Here is an 18,746-nt window from a genome sequence, read left to right as displayed (position 1 = left end):
ACAGTTCTATTAACTGAACTACAAATTCTCTTCTGATTTCACCTGTTTTCCCACTAATGTCCTTTTTTATGTTCTAGGACCCAGCCCAGGATACCATGTTGCATTTAAAAAATACATTTTAGTCCTAGCTGGTATGGCTCAGTGGATAGCGTGTTAGCCTGTGGACTGAAAGGTCCCGGGTTTGATTCTAGTCAAGGGCACAAGCTTTGCGGGCTTGATCCCCAGTAAGGGGCATGCAGGAGGCAGCTGATCAATGATTCTCTCTCATCATTAATGTTTCTATCTCTCCCTCTCCCTTCCTCTCCGAAATCAATAAAAATCTATTTAAAAAATAAAAAATACATTTAAAAATGTTAAATGCAATGTGTTGAGCTTTTGACATTGGCTGGTACAAAATTAGGTACCGTCCAGGATTTATAGATGATATAAAGCAGGAATTAGCACTCTGAGACCTGTATATTAAGGGTTTCTGTGATTATGAGGTCTGGCTGCTGCCTTCCCTTCCATTTTTAAGTCACCATCCACTAGTATACTCTGTAGCAGCAGGAAATGAACAGGAAATGAAACCAGGTATCCTAATTTTGAAAGTCTGGTAGCCTCTGGTCTGAACATACACCTGGTACAGAGCAGGGTCCTCTATGGAAAGAGGGAAGTCAAGCTGGCAGCAAAGCAGAGTTTGGCAGGTTGGTGAGATTGAGGGATTAGTCTGGATATTCACTACTCAGTCCTCTGCCCTCTTGTTGGAGCTGAAGATCTTTGTTTTGTGGAGCCCATGACTACAGTCTTTAAGTAGTATGTTTTTGTAATAGCTTTCTCACTACTCACTTTCAACAGGGCACAGCCATATTGTAGCAAAAGGACCTGAGACACCCACATTCACACATTGGTTGGTATAACGTACAGTGTGTGATGTGGAACCTCAGGCAGGAGATGGAAAGGTGGGCCTTGTATTCTGGTCAGGAATCTTTCCGGTGAGCTTTACCCCAGTGTTGACTGTTCTGATCCTGGATGGAGCAGCAGATGTTGCTGGAAGCAGGTGGCTAATTCTGGGTGGGTTTCCAGACTCTGTCTGAAGGAGGGGCCCTGAGGCTAAGCTGTCTCATTGTGGCTTGTGTAGTCATGGATTCAATTCCCTGACTCCAATCCTCCTGACTGTGTACTGCAATTTCACTTTTTCTCTGCCACCTCTGCTCATAACAGTTCCCACACCCCCTAGGACTAGATCGGAAGGGCGGGAAGGAAGAAGGAAGCATTGCTGACAAGGTCAAGCTGAGCCCTGCAGAGAACATAGAATGATATATAGACGGAGGGAAATGTTTCTGCTGCAAGAAGGCAGTTGGGGAAGAGGACAGCATACTTATTGGACTTTATTGTACTAGGTGCTGTGGGTATCTTTTTCATATGTTGATACTAATTGATGACCTTTATTTTGCTGTGGTAGCTGTAATGGATTTTTTCTTTCTTGATATAATATAAAGACACCTTTGGATTTCCACTCAAAAATTTTTTTTCTTTTGTACTCAAAGGACTTTCTTTGCATTTCTTCTTTTTAGACCCTACCTGTCCTCCTAAAAGTTTCTGCTTACTGACCCAGTGATGTTAACTTTCTCTGCAGACGTCATGTGGCAGGAAGGGCGAGCCTCCGGAGCGGTGTACAGCGGGGAGGAGAAGCTTACCGAGCTCCTCGTGAAGGTGATGCCCGGGACTCGAGGGGAGTGCGGTGGTCTGTGCCGGTTTATAGTACCTCATTGGTGTCTATTTTGTAATTAAACTAAAGTGTAGGAAGTTTCTCTTCACCCAAACAGGTGAACACGTATAATATTGTCAAAGACATCTTCAGTCTGTAATAAAGTAAAATATTGTTTATGTTTGCAGGCTCTATTGACACCCTGTGTAGAAGGCAGATTAACAGGGAAGGTATTCCCAGAGTTTGAGATTAATATTAAGACACATTTTGTTTGATAAGAAGAGACATGGGAGAGAAACTTGGTTATAATTTCTGATACTACCTGACTCTCAAATCAGATGATCTGAGAATGAGTGTGGTTTCACTTATAATGAAAATACTTCTCATTTTTGTTGACTTTAGAATTGTCTTTAGCATCTTCCATTTCTAGTCAGATTTAATTTTGAAATCCCACTTTGCCATATAAAATCGGCATTGACTGATGGTCTCTGAGATCTTTGTGTTCGGTTATTATAATCAGACGGCTTATACCGTACTAAGTATAGGTTTTGCTCAGCTGTATCTTGACATAATGCTCCGACCTTATTTCCATGTTTAAAAATCCTTCTGTGGCTGCCGAAACCGGTTTGGCTCAGTGGATAGAGCGTCGGCCTGCGGACTGAAGGGTCCCGGGTTCGATTCCGGTCAGGGGCATGTACGTTGGTTGCGGGCACACCCCCAGTAGGAGATGTGCAGGAGGCAGCTGGTCGATGTTTCTCTCTCATCGATGTTTCTAGCTCTCTGTCCCTCTCTCTTCCATTCTGTAAAAAATCAATAAAATATATTTTAAAAAAATAAATAAATAAAAATAAAAATCCTTCTGTGGCTTCCTATCATCTACAGGATAAAATACAAGCTGCTTATGAGGCAGAAAATACCAAGTCCCTTCATGAGCCAGCTCCCACCTACTTTTGGCAAACACTCCTACTACTTTCCCATGTAAACACTACCTGGTGCCTTTTCTTTTTACAGAGTACACCTTGCTCTTATGTTGTTTGCTTTTCTCTCCTTCACTCCACCTGTTGTAAATGTGCATTCCTATTTCTCTCAAGGTTCCACTCAGCAGACACCTCCAGACCACTCAGGATGGTCATTATTCCCTCTTTAAGGCCCCTTACCTTCGCGCGCGCACACACATCTGGCATTGCACTTAGAACAATAGCTGCTTTGTGCCAGACACTCTACTAAGTGCTTTGCAATGTGTTATGTTATTTGCTTATCGCCAGAACCCTATCAGATCAGCACCTTAATTACCCTTTTAGCATATGAGAAAACTGAGCCTCAGAGGTTATTTGTCCTGAGATTACACAGCTAGAAGTGACAGGCAAAGCTTAACCTTCAAACTGAGTCTGCTTGGCGTTGTAGTCTGTGCTTTTAACCACATTTATACTTCCTCTCCTACCACATTGTAAAATAATTTATTTGCATGTGTGTCTCCTCCACTGTATTTTGATCTTCTTTAGGTTGGGGGACATAGTCTACCATTTTCCAGTGTCTAATGTTGTGCCTAATACCTAGAAATTTTGGTTTAGTGTGTGATTGTTTGTCCTGTACAGTTTAATTGTCTTGCTTCATATCTGCTTGCATTCCTTTGCAGGCTTATGGAGATTTTGCATGGAGTAATCCCCTGCATCCAGATATCTTCCCAGGACTACGGAAGATAGAAGCAGAGATTGTGAGGATAGCTTGTTCCCTTTTCAATGGGGGACCGGATTCCTGTGGATGTGTAAGTATATGCAGGTGGCATCCAGTATTTTTTTTTAGCTTAAAATAGGAAAATTTATTTAGAACATTTTCCTTTTTTTATTACATAAATGATATGTGATTATTGTAGAAAGATCCAGATTAACAGCAATTTAAAAATACTGTTTGTAGCCCTAGCCAGTTTGGCTCAGTGGATAGAGCATTGGCCTGTGGACTGAAGGGTCCCCGGTTCGATTCCAGTCAAGGGCACATGCTTGGGTTGCGGGATTGATCCCCAGTAGGGGGCGTGCAGAAGGCAGCCAGTCAATGATTCTCTCTCATCATTGATGTTTCTATCTCTCTCTCCCTCTTCCTTCCTCTCTGAAATCAATAAAAATATATTAAAAAAATAATAAAAATAAAAATACTGCTTGTAGTTTTGTAATTCATAGAGTATCAACATTTTGGCATATATTCTTCTAGATAATCTTTCTCTTCAATTTTTTACTTTGAAAAACTTTACATTTACATAAAGCTGCCAGAATAGTTTAAAGAACACCCTGGATTCGCTAAATATATTTTGCCCTATCTGCTCTCTGCTTCCTTCTTTCCCTTCCTCCCTTTCTTCCATCCACCCACCTTCCTATCCATTTACGTATATAATTTGTTGAACCGTGTCGTAGTGACTTATTTTTATACTTTCTCATTTTAATTGAGCTGGAAGTTTACTTTCTGATTTTGCTATAAATCGAATATCATTTAGTTGGTTTAGGAATACAGGAAGATGGTATCATTTATATTTAAGACACACATGTTTCAACTATTCTTTTCAGTAAAGATTTGTTAGTTTTCCTAAACTGTGATTGATAAACTTCTGTTTAGATTTGTTACTACAAACTAATACTGTCTTCCTAGAAAAAATGAAATCTCAGCTTATGCAGCATAGAGTTAGATTTTACCCAGTGTGCTGCAATGGTAACCTAGAGGTGCTCACCCTATCAGATACTTTTGTAATCATTATAAAGTCTGCAAATTTAATTATTGAAGGGCCTATCCAAAAACAGTAACTTTTAATAGTTACTTTTTGTGTTTTTCCAGTAAGCTGTATTATTTTACTATTATGTTGGCACCATGGTAAATCAACATGTTCAAATATCCACTAGGTAACAGAACTGGTATTCATGGCATTCATTTCCCAAAAATAATTCCAAAATAGTTACAAACTGGACCAATAACGGGTTCTCGTATGGCATTTTGATGAACGGTGTGACATAGAGGGTAGATGACAATATACTTACAGTATGTAGTGTTCTCCTGTGCCATTAGACGATGTCTTTTAAGAGACCAAAGGTTAGACAAGCACAAAACAGATTGACCTTACCCAGTAAAGTTGAAGATAGACGTCTTAAGACCCTGAAATTCTCCAACTCAGGATATATCCTAGAAAGACATGTGTGTATTAGGATAGATGTATATTCATAACAGCATTGTTCATGATAGCTAAAAAGTGGAAATAAATCAGATGTCTATCAACAGGGTGGATAAGGAAATTATGTATGTTTCAGTCCATTCTAGTTGTTACTCAAATTGATGCCCAAATCGCTCCATTTTTGGCCAGTGGGAGCTTTCTAATTTCGGTTCCTGGGTCCTTTTGCATGACTCACGTAGTCTTTTACTAGTAAAGCTTCCATTCTTCCCCTTTTTTTGGACAAAATATTTTTATTATTCCATGTTCATCTTGTACATTTCTGCTCTAGACCCGGGGTCAGCCATTTGTGCAAGGAACCCTGGTTCATTTATAACTCTGTAAAATACTTACATGGTTTCTAAGTAAAATTTATGGAACAAGACAGATTTTAAAACAACTGGAAAAAGAATCCATAGAGACAAATAAATAGAAAGTACAAAAGCAAAGTTAAGAAACATGAAGGGCAGATTGAGAAAGGCTAAAACAGGGTTTAAAGCAGCCAGGAAAAAAACAAAACAAAACTACCTATAAAGGTGTAACTATTAGAACAACTGATACTCTCAATAGCAGCAATGCCTGGGGCAGTTGGGGTAGATGAAAAGACTGGCAATGAGCTGATAATTGTTGGAGCTGTGTGATCAGTACAGGGATTTTATTAATTCCCTTATTAGTTGTGTCTAATTATATTTTAGTCTTCTATTGGGTTTTTAAATTTTGTTTACTGTATTTTTCATTCTTGAGAATTCTATTTGGTTTGTTCATTCATTCATTCAATCCTCACCAGAGGAGGAAGGAGGCGGGGGGTGGGGGGAGAGAGAGATTGATTTTGATCTGTTGCCTTAGTACATGCCCCGACCAGGGATGGTGCCCTAACCAGGAATTGAACCAGCAACCCTTTGGTGCACAGGACAGCGCTCAACCAGCTGAGCCACGTGGGCTGAGCTCGTCTTTTGTTTTTTAAATCTGTTTGGTGGTTCTTTATTGTCCTTGGCTTATAGTTTATTTAAATATGTTGCACGTGCCCTGACCTGTTTGGCTCAGTGATAGAGCGTTGGCCTGTGGACTGAAGGGTCCCGGGTTCGATTCCGGTCAAGGGCATGTACCTTGGTTGCGGTCACATCCCTGGTGGGGGGTGTGCAGGAGGCAGCTGATCGATGTTTCTCTCTCATCGATGTTTCTGGCTCGCTATCCCTCTCCCTTCCTCTCTGTAAAAAATCAATAAAATATATTTTAAATAAATAAATAAATATGTTGCACGTAATTATTTTATACTAGAAGCCTGGTGCATGACATTCATGCACTTAGGGGTGGAGGGTCTTCTCAGCCCGGTTCGACTGACACCATTGCCACTGTGCTCGCCAGCCATCAGCCCGGCTTGTGGCTGAGTGGCCCCCCGTCTGTGGGAGCGCACTGACTACCAGTGGGCAACACCTGTGAACGCCTGTCCCCTGGTGGTCAGTGTGTGTCATAGCGACTGGTCGTTCCACCATTCTGTCAATTTGCATATTACTCTTTTATTATATAGGATTCTTTTCTGACAATTCCATTGTTCATGGCCTTATCTTTCTGTTTCTACTGGTTTCACTCGTGTTGTCTTGCATCCTTATAGTTGTGTTTTTTATTTATTTTTTTTACTATAAACCACTCATTTTCCTGGGAACTTAACTTTAAGGCCTAGATTTAAGTTAAGTTCTTCCAGAAAAGGTTTGTAATTACTTCTGTCAGTTGCTGGGAAGTACTACCACATTGGAACCAATTTTAGTCCAGTTCATAGCTTATAGTTTTGCACTACAGAGGTAGTTGAGTTCAGACCACAAACTCACATAAAAGCTGCCTTTTTATACATGGTTTAGAAATCCTTATTTTTCTTTACCTGAGCAACAGCAATTTTTCTTGATGTCCTCTTCTGTACCAGTGGGATTTTTTTCTTGTACCCCTCAGATTGTGGGTGTAATTCCATTTTTTTTTTCAGCCATCTCCCATTAGCCTCCTTACTTTGGGCAGGTCCTAAATTTATCTCCTGTTCTTTTTTTTTTTTTTTAAATATATTTTATTGATTTTCCCACAGAGAGGAAGGGAGAGGGATAGAGAGCCAGAAACATCGATGAGAGAGAAACATCGATCAGCTGCCTCCTGCACACCCCCCTCTGGGGATGTGCCCGCAACCAAGGTACATGCCCCTGACCGGAATCGAACCCGGGACCCTTCAGTCCGCAGGCCGACGCTCTATCCACTGAGCCAAACCGGTCAGGGCTATCTCCTGTTCTTGAATGGGCGTGGGAGTTTAAGGACTCTTGGGATTGGCAGCCACCCTCAGAGTTAAAGCCAGCTTTGGCACTCACTTATTTTGTAGGATTCTTGATTTTGTTTTGTTTGCAGTTTCAGATACTCCTTTACGTTAGCTCAGTGGCGGATATTTTAAAAAAGTAATGTTTTATCAGGTTTTTAAAAAAATGAATCCTCACCTGGGGATATTTTTTCCATTGATTTTTTTAGAGGGAGTGGAAGGGAGGGGGAGAGACAAAGAGGGAAACATTGATGTGAGACACATCGATTGATTGCCTCCCGCATGTGCCCTGAGCAGGCTGGGGGATTGAGCCTGCAAATGAGGTACATGACCTTGACCAGAATCAAATCCATGACCCTTTAGTCCAGGGGCCTAACCACTGAGTCAAACTGGTTAGGGCTTACCAGGTTTTTTAGTTTCAGGTAGGAGCGTTGCCCAAGGTATATAATCTGTATTGCTGGAGATAGAAGTTCCATGATTGTTTTGTGTGTTTTTTCCCATGTGAGAGACCTTTGTGTACTTGAAAGCCTCTCTACCCCTGAATCTCTTCCCTGTTTTTCCTAGGTTACTCAGCTGTTCCTTAGGGAATACGATTTCCAAACAGATTGCCACCCAGCCCTTTCTTCTCTGGACGCTTTTTGGTTACGACAGCCACATGGACATAGTTCTCCAAGTGTGGAGGGACATTGATCTTTCAGTCTCTGTCTTTCTTATCTGGGTTCACTGAACTTATCTTAAGCCTTTCCTCTAAGTCAGACTTTTTATTCTCAGCCGTGTTTATTCTGTCCTTTCTGCTCCTAGTTCTGTATCGGTGCTGGTTGGTACTTTGTTTTTTTAAAGTTTGCAGTCTCATCTTGTTGTTTCAATGTCCAGCTTTTCAACTCTTTTCTGGAATTCATGATCTGATGATGACTTGTAGTGAGAAACGGTTATGAGGAATGTCCTTCTGCTCCTTGGGTGGTTACCGTTGGAGTTGGCTTTATTTTGCACGCTACTTTTTTCCTTGTATGTTTGCATCGTTGCCATGCCATTTTCTTTCATCTTGGCTCATGCTTAGGTGACTCTCTCTGGACATTCTATTTGTTCTGATGCATGGTGGGTGATTTCTTGTCTGAGAGCATTTGGTTGAGGCAGGATTCAGCTAAAGCTTTGTTACACCTGTATTTCAATATATCTAGGTCTCATCTTCTGATAGTTTGTTAAAAGTTAACTATACCAGAGTTCACTCTGCCTAGTTGGAAGGTAATAATACCCGTTGGGCTTTGATTATTTCTTTAACCCATCTTGTATTTCTGCAGTCTCCACTTTATTTTTTTTTTTTTATAAATATATTTTATTGATTTTTTACAGAGAGGAAGGGAGAGAGACAGAGAGCCAGAAACATCGATGAGAGAGAAACATCGATCAGCTGCCTCCCGCACACCTCCCACTGGGGATGTGCCCGCAACCCAGGTACATGCCCCTGACCGGAACCGAACCCGGGACCCCCCAGTCCGCAGGCCGACGCCCTATCCACTGAGCCAAACCGGCTTCGGCTGCAGTCTCCACTTTAAAGAATCAGTCCAGATGTTCTCTCCGCATTTTGCTCTTTCTCCCTAGCTGCCGTGTCTACCACTCTGATCTGAAGAGCAGGAGAGAAGATAAGGAAACCCCTTCCATTTGCTTCTCCGAAGATTTGGGAGTATTAATAAGAATGGTCAGGATTTTTCTGAGTTGCCTGGATAACTTCCAGGGCTTAGAAGAGGGAATATGTATTGTGTTTTGCTTTCTGCTATGGATTGGAAACTTGTTTCTTCCTTTCATTGCCAGTATTTGAAGTTTATTGCATCAGATTATATCTTGTTCCTCCTTTGGTTCTTACTACAGGTTGTTACTACTGTTTTTCTTTAGTCTTCCAGGTATTGGGAGGAAGTCCGTGAAGTAGTTTCAGTCTTCCAGAAGTCCAGCGCTAGGGTATTTGTACTTTGTTTTTGCGTAGGTACAACTAAGCCATGTCTCTCCTGTTACAATCTTCTTTAGTGGATGTGTCAGGGCTCAGGAGAAGGATGGAGTCTAAGATCTCCAATCTCTTCTAAAGCTTAGACTTTAGACTGAAATCTCTGGGATCATTCAAGTTCTCAGTCTCTGTCTCTATCTCTGTATATGTCTCTGTCTCTCTCTTGAGGAGCTGCTTTCAGTGAAGGAAGTTCAGAGGTGGGGGACATGAAGACAAAGCCTAAGGGCTGGGCTGTCTTTAGACTATTCCCATTTAAGGTATTACACTTCTTGTTCTTTAGCCTTCAACTTTTTTCCTTTTATTAACTTCATTTGCCTCAAAATGGATGAGAGGGGACTATATACCAAAAGAAATTAGGTTGCCAAGGAAACTGGCTTATGCAAATGTCAGTAAGACCAAACATCACTTAAAAGAAAAATTTCGAAACAGGTCATGTCCTGCTCTTGTTTTTGACACACATTTCATTTGTTAGAGTGAGAATTACTATAAATGTTAAAAGAAGTTGACTAACATAACAAGTAGTGATTGAAGCCTCTTACTTCACAACTAAATTTTCATTTCCCTTTGGGTGCAGGGGGAGGAGGGAAATGGGAGAATCTTTAAACACAGAATTTGGGGATCAGAAATAAGAATTAGAAGTAGAATTGAGGTATCCCAGCTTTAATAGTAAAAAATACACTGATATTTGCTTAACAAATATCGATGTTGATTTGATTAACTGTTGAACTAAATATAGGACATGTGAAGTGAGTAACTAGGGTTTGGAAATATTTTTGCTTATGTCATTACTCGACCTTAGTAAGAGATGGACTCCCTGGAGACTGACTTTGCTGGTGCTTTTCCGACTTGCTTCACAGCTGGTTTGACTTCTCATGTGACATTCTGAGGTTTTATGCTGGAGCACAGGACATGCTGCTGATTTGCAGAGCTGACCTCAGCTGTAAGCACTTTTGTCTGCTCCAGCATTGAAGTGCAGAGACTACACACAAGTGTGCTATGCCCACGCTCAGTGCATTACTTTGTGGATGATGGTCACATGTTTCATGAAGACTTCCTGAATCAAAAATGATTCAACTTTTCTCAGCTAACCTTCCATATAACTCCTGACTACTGGGATTTGTTATCCAATGCTATTTGTCCTATATGTGGATATTATTTTAGGAAGTTTCAGTAATCACCCTCTCTCATTCTGTCTCATACTTAGCTACACTAAATACAAAAACGTAGGAAGTTTTACTTCTTATCAACAGATGCTAATGGATGACATTGGGTGCATCACTTTAGCCTCTCATCAGCTCAGTTTTCTCACCTGTGTAATGAAAAAGCTATATAAGATCCTATGAGTCTTTGGAAATGGTAAATTTAAGAAAATATCCACCTAGCTCAGTGCTATGGCTTTTCTTTTTCGGCTTGTTTTAAAATTATTCATTCTTAGATGTTATCCAAAGATAGCCAGGTGGGTATGATATGCCTGTGTTAGTCATGGCTTACTGAGAGTCAACCCAGGCATTAAGGAATGTTAATTGGGGGTCTGTTAGGTGTCTGCTACGAGGCTTGGTGCTAGGAATATTGTCATGAACAGATTGGCCCTCACCTTTATGAGATTGTAGTCCTCTGGGGTCAATAGGATGACTGAAATGACTGCTGAGTCTTTTTGTTGCCTGTATCAGGGTTGCTAGACCTCGCTTCAGGAAAACATTTTATTTCATTTAGAAACATTAGGATTTTTGTTTTGATTTCAGATAACAAACTAGGTAGAGGCTTCTTCTTTTTTTCAAACTTGTCAAAAACCAGAAGTTCACTTTGGAATGCCTAATTATCTGTTCTTGGTCTTCTAATGTATTGCATAGTTTACTAGAATTGTAACTTCACAATTTCACGTTCTCAGTGGGTATTGAAAATGTAAATCAAAGTCAATCCTGATGCTTTTGAATGCTGTAAAATGCCCTATCCTATCTGCAGTTGGAGGAATTAATGTGGAAATGGATTGTGCACAGATCTGGGCAGATGTGCAAGTTGTCCAGACAGCATGGAGCTTCTGCTCATTGTTAGTTAGTGTTTTTGCTCTTCTGAACCCAGTGTGGGCTTAGCAAGCAAAGCCAAGTTTCCCTTCTGGAAGACATAACAGTGTCTTCCCTGTGGCACACAAGACCTTACCTCTTTCTGTACCAGCCACCATCAACATCAGGGCAGGCTGATAACTACCCCTAACTTTCCTCCACAGATGACATCTCTCCTTTTTCACAGGTGACCTCTGGGGGTACAGAAAGCATACTGATGGCCTGCAAAGCTTATCGGGACCTGGCCTTAGAGAACGGGATCAGAACTCCAGAAATGTATGTATGTGGGGCTGTGTCGTTCTCCCGACCCCCTGCTGAGATTTGTCTGGAATGCTGCTGCCTGAAGCACCCTGATTGCTTTCAGCGTCTTCTCTTCCTTTGGCAATTCTAGTCCTCTTTCCTCCTGTCCTGTGTTCTTGACTCTTATCTCTTCACATTCACCAAAATCCTAAATGGATTAGCCAGTTAATTTTCAAAATCACCCCCCCCACCCTGACCCCCACCTCTCCTTTATAAATGGTACATATACTGCAAGCAAAAATGAGATCCTTTTTCTAAGTGACAAGACTACATCTATGAATTCTGTGATACTTATTATAAATTATTTGGAGCCTGAGAAACGCTCTCTGTTTATATTAGTTCATTGAAAGTTATATTACAGGCTGCTTTGGGGTTCCCCTAAGAAAATTTCAAGCTATCTTGGCTGGTGTAGGTCAACAGGTGAGCATTGACCCAGGAACCAGGAGGTCACCTGTTGGATTCCTGGTCAGGGCACATGTCTGGGTTGCGGGCTCAATCCCCAGTAGGGGGCATGCAGGAGGCAGCCAATCGATGAGTCTCATCATTGATGTTTCTATGTCTCTCTCTCCCTTCCTCTCTGAAATTAATAAAAATATATTTAAAGAAAAAAAATTTCAAGTTAAGGGTAGTTTTATGGAATAGAAAATTCTTTAATCTTTTTGAGGATTACCCATATTGCCACCCCATAGATTTTTGTTTTGTTTTGCAATATATTTGTATTGATTTCAGACAGTAAGGGAGAGGGGGAGAGAGAGAGAGAGAGAGAAATATCAATCACTGATTAGCTGCTTCCTGCACACCCTCTACCGTGGATCGAGCCTGCAACCCGTGCACGTGCCCCTTACCAGAATCAAACTTGGGGCCCTTTATTCCGAGGCCGACACTCTATCCACCGAGCCAAACTGGCTAGGGCCCACCCCATAGTTTCGCTGTTTGGTTGCATTTTTTTTCTGTAGACCCTCTCCTTGTACAGTGTGTTTATACATTATTTAGGTTAATGTTTTTTCCCCAAGTGTCAGTGACTAGGACTTGGTTGCGCATGATCTCATGCTGCAATTCCTACTTAGCCTAAGAGAATAAATCAGGCTACCATCTTTCTTCAAGCTAAATCTTTGGTGCTTGGTACTTAATAAGAGAGCTTTTTCTCCATTAAAGGGAACAGGTTAATTGTAAGAGTGGAACCATTGAGGGAAGTCTAAAAGCAAATACTTAACTATGACTCAGTTTCCTTTTTTAATACTATTTGAAATGCTACTTCCAAGTGTGCAGTGCAGATGGGGATTATTGTTTCTTATAGGATCGTGGTCTTTCAAAGGTGGAGGGGGCCTTTGATCTGATGCTTGGCTGCTGCTTTAACAGCCCTGCCGAGCAAGCTTACGTTTCCTGCCTCAACCTGTACCGTGTCAGGGAGCTTGCTCTCCTCTGATGTGCCTGTCTTTGGGTAGGCAACCACTTTATGTTAATTTGATCCAAATTCCCCGTTCTCTTACCTGTCAGCCCTAGTTTATATTTTGGATCCTTCGATGTGGGATTACTTCCAAGTTTTTCCTGTTGCCAAAATGATTTCCTAAATAGTAGGGAGAAGGTTCCTTAGAATATCTCTTTTTGTGCTTAAAAAGTAAATATAAACACTTTAAAATTTTTGAGGAAAAGTAATCAGAAGTTTACTCCTGATGTTTTAGATTAGCTGCAACTGTGTTCTTTTGAACTTCATTTTGATCTGAATTTCCTTATTCTCTTCTTCCCTGTCTCTTAGTGTGGCCCCCCAGAGTGCCCATGCTGCGTTTGACAAGGCAGCCCATTATTTTGGGATGAAGATTATACGGGTTCCACTGAACAAAATGATGGAGGTGGATGTTCGGGTGAGTTCCTCTGAAGGGCCATTGTCTGCCCTGGGCTGTGAGAAGCAGGAAGTGTACCCAGTTGACTGTTTTTTTCCAGTGTCACATGCAGATAGGCTCAAAATGTCTTTGATTGTAGTGGCCAGAGTTGCAAAATCTTCCACTGGCAGTGCTGATGGAGTGCAGCTTCAGTCTTTGCACAGATTCATCCGTTTGTTCCTAACTTTAAAGACCCGGGTTTGCTTCAGCACCGCCACCTTCCCTTCTCTGTTTGTGAAATAAGCATGTCCTAGCTTGCTCTAAGACTCGCACTGTGGTTTGTATGTTTTTTTTTTATAATTTTTAAAAAAATCCTAACTGGAGGATATGTTTTTATTGATTTGAGAGGGGGGGGGGGAGAGAAAGAGAGAGAGAGGAGAGAGAGAAAGAGAGAAAGAGAGAGAGGAAGAGAGAGAGAAAGAAAGAAAGAGAAAGAGAGAGATATGCCCTGACTGGGAATCGAACCTTTTGGTGTACAGGACGTACAAAACCAGCCAGGGTGTCACTGTGGTTTTGATTGGCCTGAGTGAGCACCATTGCCAATATAAGGTAATGATTTTTTCCATAAGTAAACTATTCCAATTTATTAGCATTAGCATTATCCCCCTCATCTTTATTGAGGCATTAATGTACAATTAGTTGACAAATTAAAAACTGTATATATTTAAGGAGTGCAACTTAATGTTTTGATGTCAGTATACATTGTGAAGTAGTCAACACAATCAAGCGTTTAACATTTCCATCACCTCACACAGTTAACATTTTTCTTTTCCTTTTTTTTTCATGGTTGAAATACTTAAGACAGCCCTGTAGATCGCTAATTAAATTTTAAATATACAATGCAGCATTAACAAAACTTGTTTAGTAGTCACATGGCAATGCATTTTATCTCCAGAATGTATTTGTGTAATTGAAACTTGGTACCCCTTGACCAACATCTCCCCATTCCTCCACTCCCAACCCCTGGCAACCACCTTTCTACTCTCTGCTTCTATAGGTTCAGGGTTTTAGATCTAAGTGAGATCATGCAATATTTGTCTTTCTGTTCCTGGCTTATTTAAGTTAGCGTAGTGTCCTCCAGGTTCATCCATGTGGTCAAAAATGGCAGGATTTCTTTTCTTTTTAAGGCTGAGTAATATTCCTTTCTTGATTAATTTTATGCCTTGCATTTGTATAGAACTTTCCAGTGTTCAGAGTGCTATCGGAATTTCATTGGAGCCTGGGACAGCCCAGGGAGGTCGTAGAAGCTGTTAGTATTATTGCAGTTCATAGATGAGGAAACGGACTGGGTGGAGTGAAGTAGTTTACACCAGGTTCCACTGCTAGCTGGCTTTTACCTCTTAGCCCAATATTCTTTTCCCCTCACAGTGATTTTGCTGTTTTTGTATTGTGCTCTCTTCCCCCAATGGACCCATCTAGCCTTGTTTGTATTCTGCTACCATGGTGGGCAGCAGGCTTCTCCCAGGTTGGAGAGGTGAAGGAGGGGCCAGTAGTGGAACTGAAGTTCGTAGACTAGATTAATCTTGTTAGGGCAATAGGAGAGTAACTGAGATGTGGATGCTCATTTTCCTTCCCACGTGTAACTCCTAGGCAATGAGAAGAGCCATCTCCAGGAACACTGCCATGCTCGTCTGTTCTACCCCACAGTTCCCTCATGGTGTGATAGATCCTGTTCCTGAAGTGGCCAAGGTATGTGAGAAAAAGGGACCACTAGGCAGAGAAACTGAGATTTTAAAATAGAATCTCATGGTACAGTATTTGGCAAATAAAAGCGATTTTGAATTTAGATTTTAGCACATGGGTGGTGAATAGCTCTCATCAGCTCTGTGGTAAACTCTGCAGCTCTGTTTGGAGCCTCTGAAGGTTACTGGCTTCTGCTGTGGGGGAGGAGAATAGAAGGAAGAAGCCTTTGTTTAAATGGGATATTTGGAAGTAGGACTAACATTTCAATTCAGATCAGGAAATGATCTGCATTTAGGAGCATGCCTACCAAAGGGTGGTATTCAATCTGCTGCTCCATAGCACACCCTCCCTCCTTCCCTGCTGGGAAGTTAGCAAGCAGGACCTTTGACCCACTCCAGAGGCAGCCGGAATCAGAGTGGTGCTCATTTTCTGCATGATTTTGCAGTGAATTTGAGGCCCTGCCTATTTAAATATAAAATAAACACCACATTTCAGATGAATTATTTTGAAGGCTAAATACATTTGAAAGATGAACTCTTTTTATTGGGACTGTCAGAAAGTAGCCAGCTTTTTAAAACATGGAAAATATCCTATATAATAAAAGGCTAATATGCAAATCGACCAAACAGCAGAATAACCAGTCGCTATGATGCGCACTGACCACCAGGGGGCAGATGCTCAATGGAGGAGCTTCCCCCTGGTGGTCAGTGCACTCCCACAGGGGGAGTGCCGCTCAGCCAGAAGCTGGGCTCATGGCTGGCAAGCGCAGTGGCGGTGGCAGGAGCCTCTCCCACCTCCACAGCAGTGCTAAGGATGTCCTACTGATGGCTTAGGCCCGCTCCCTATGGAGCGGGCCTAAGCCGTCAGTCGGACATCCCCTGAGGGCTCCCGGACTGCGAGAGGGCACAGGCTGAGCCCCCCCCTCCCCAAGTGCATGAATTTTGTGCACCGGGCCTATAGTAGTACATAATGACCTTATAGTTACAGCCCACTTTTCCACCCATGTCTTGCAAAGTTTTTGTTACAGGGCTATAAATGAAATTCTCTTATGGTCTTTGTTTTTTGGAACTAGCTGGCTGTCAAATACAAAATACCTCTTCATGTAGACGCTTGTCTGGGGGGCTTTCTCATCGTCTTTATGGAGAAAGCAGGATACCCACTGGAGCAACCATTTGATTTCCGGGTGAAAGGTGTGACCAGCATTTCAGCGGATACCCATAAGGTGAGCTACGGAAGGGACCAAATGTCAGTCAGAGGAGACAGTTGATTATTTTGACTATTATCAACAAAATAAATTGGTTAAAGCATTAGCCTTTCCCAAAATCTGGCTCTTTGCTTTCACCAGGGCAGCTGATTCAGGTGACAAGGTATAGTGATAGAGATGACAAGCAATAGTGGAAAGGAACCCATTATCTTTGTGTCTTATGGCTGAGAGAATTTCTATAACTGGGACATGTTAGTGTAGTGGCCCTTTTAAGAGTTAGTTCCCACCCTAGCTGGTTTGGCTCAGTGGATAGAGCATCGGCTTGCGAACTGAAGGGTCCAAGGTTCGATTCTGGTCAAGGGCACATGCCTGGGTTGCAGACTTGGTCCAACGTACCGGAGGCAGCCAATCAATGATTCCCTCTCATCATTGATGTTTCTATCTCTCTCTTCCTCTCCCTTCCTCTCTGAAATCAATAAAAATATATTTTTTTTAAAAGAAGAGTTCCCTGAGCCTTGAGACGATCCGGGGAGAGGATGGAGGGAGGTTTAATTGGGCTTCCTGAGGGAGGTATGTAAATGCTGCAGCTCCCATGCTGCTGGGTTCCTGCACCTGAGTGGCAGGAGTATGCTGATGGAAGAGTCCTTTGGAAAAGGGAAGAACTTAACGTGCTCAGGAATGTTTGGCTTGTAATGTTTGAAATGTCCATTCCTGCCCCCCCTCCCCCCATGGACTGAGACAAAATCTAGATCAGTTTATTGTAAAACTGGATGAAATAGCTTCTAGATTCTGAAGCTCTTAGTAGAAAGGAAGTGTACTAGTAAGTGAACAAGGATGAGAAGGGAGTGAGGTCGTGATTGTAGTTGACTTGAGTGACTTGGATTCCTGGCTTCCAGTGGCACTTTATCTTTGCTTTCATCCTGACATACTGCCCTGGAATAATGATTTATTTATTATTCTTTAAAATATATTTTTATTGATTTCAGAGAGGAAGGAAGAGGGAGAGAGAAACATCAATGATGAGAGAGAATCATTGGTTGGCTGCCTCCTGCAAGCCCCCCACTGGGGATTGAGCCCACAACCTGAGCATGTGCCCTTGACCGGAATGGAATCTGGGACCTTTCATCTCGCAGGCCGATGCTCTATCCACTGAGCCAAACCGGCTAGGGCTGGAATAATGTTTTAAATAAGGAAAACCACGTGCTGGGTGGGAAAGGGGAAGTAAACTGATTAGCAGGACAAGGCACTGTTCCTCCTGGGCCTTGGATTCTTCATCCCTAAAATAGAGAGTTTCAACTCCATCCTTTCAGTTCTCTCTACCTGTTAACATTGTAAGTTTGAATTTTTAACGTGAGTTAGAAGCATCATAGAGAATATGAGGGAAAATTTTCCATGATCAGCGTGCCAGGGCAGGTCTGCTGAGTAGAATTGTACAATCACCTGTCTGCTTCTCCCCTCAGTATGGCTATGCCCCCAAAGGCTCTTCCGTGGTGTTATACAGTGACAAGAAGTACAGGAGCTATCAGTTCTTCGTTGATCCAGACTGGCAGGGTGGCATCTACGCTTCCCCAACCATCGCGGGCTCACGGCCTGGTGGCATTAGTGCAGCCTGCTGGGCTGCCTTGATGCACTTTGGTGAGAGCGGCTATGTTGAAGCTACCAAACAGATCATCAAAACGTCTCGCTTCCTCAAGTCAGAGTATGTGGAAGATTGGGATTCTGCCTTGTCTCTTGCTTTGTCTGCTAGTGTGCTCAAGGCATCTGCCCGGCCAAGCACCTGTAGCCCCAGCCCATTCGTTGTCTCCTGAGAGACCAAGGGCTTAGGACAGCAGCTTAGGAGTGTGGTGCTGGCCTGGGAGGATAAGGCTCCCTTGCTCTGCTGTGACTTGGAATGTCAGATCAGCGCTTCATCTAGGCCAGAGGTTCTCAACCTGTGGGTCTCGACCCCTTTGGCGGTTGAACGACCCTTTCACAGGGGTCGCCTAAGACCATCCTGCATATCAGATATTTACATTATGATTCATAACAGTAACAACATTACAGTTATGAAGTAGCAACGAAAATAATTTTATGGTTGGGGCTCACAACATGAGGAACTGTATTTAAAGGGCCAGAAGGTTGAGAACCACTGATCTGGGCCATCTTGTTTCCAAGGGTATCTTAACCACTGGCAGCTCTTACCAAGTACTGAGGGACGGTTTAATGACAGACAAGACAGTGGTTCTGAAATTTGAGGATGCATCCTAATCACCTGGAGGGCTTATTAAAGTGCAGATTCCCGGGCCCTGCTCCTAGAGTTCTAACTCATTAGATCTGGAATGGCCTGAGCATTTGCATTTCTAGGAAGTTCCCAGTGGATGCTGATGCTGCTGGTCTAGGAATCCCACTTGGAGAATCACTGGAATAAGAAAAGAACTGCAGAAGGAATGGGGAAGGGGCGGCGATGGAATCTTGGGTTG

General features: G+C 42.3%; 1 protein-coding gene across 2 annotated transcripts in view; it reads left to right on the top strand.

Moving 5' to 3' along the window:
• The window catches only part of SGPL1 (sphingosine-1-phosphate lyase 1), a 56,584-nt gene that overhangs the window by 33,037 nt on the left and 4,801 nt on the right, over nucleotides 1-18,746 (top strand). For both annotated transcript variants that reach the window (XM_006099949.3, XM_023763599.1), the window contains 7 exons: nucleotides 1,616-1,692; nucleotides 3,324-3,452; nucleotides 11,408-11,496; nucleotides 13,277-13,382; nucleotides 14,991-15,089; nucleotides 16,156-16,305; nucleotides 17,748-17,986. In XM_006099949.3, coding sequence (XP_006100011.1) covers nucleotides 1,616-1,692; nucleotides 3,324-3,452; nucleotides 11,408-11,496; nucleotides 13,277-13,382; nucleotides 14,991-15,089; nucleotides 16,156-16,305; nucleotides 17,748-17,986 — 889 coding nt within the window. The remainder of the gene's footprint in view (nucleotides 1-1,615; nucleotides 1,693-3,323; nucleotides 3,453-11,407; nucleotides 11,497-13,276; nucleotides 13,383-14,990; nucleotides 15,090-16,155; nucleotides 16,306-17,747; nucleotides 17,987-18,746) is intronic.

Source organism: Myotis lucifugus, unplaced genomic scaffold (genome assembly GCF_000147115.1).
Source record: "Myotis lucifugus unplaced genomic scaffold, Myoluc2.0 scaffold_292, whole genome shotgun sequence".
Taxonomy (NCBI): domain Eukaryota; kingdom Metazoa; phylum Chordata; class Mammalia; order Chiroptera; family Vespertilionidae; genus Myotis; species Myotis lucifugus.
This window is presented reverse-complemented; position numbering and strand designations above follow the sequence as displayed.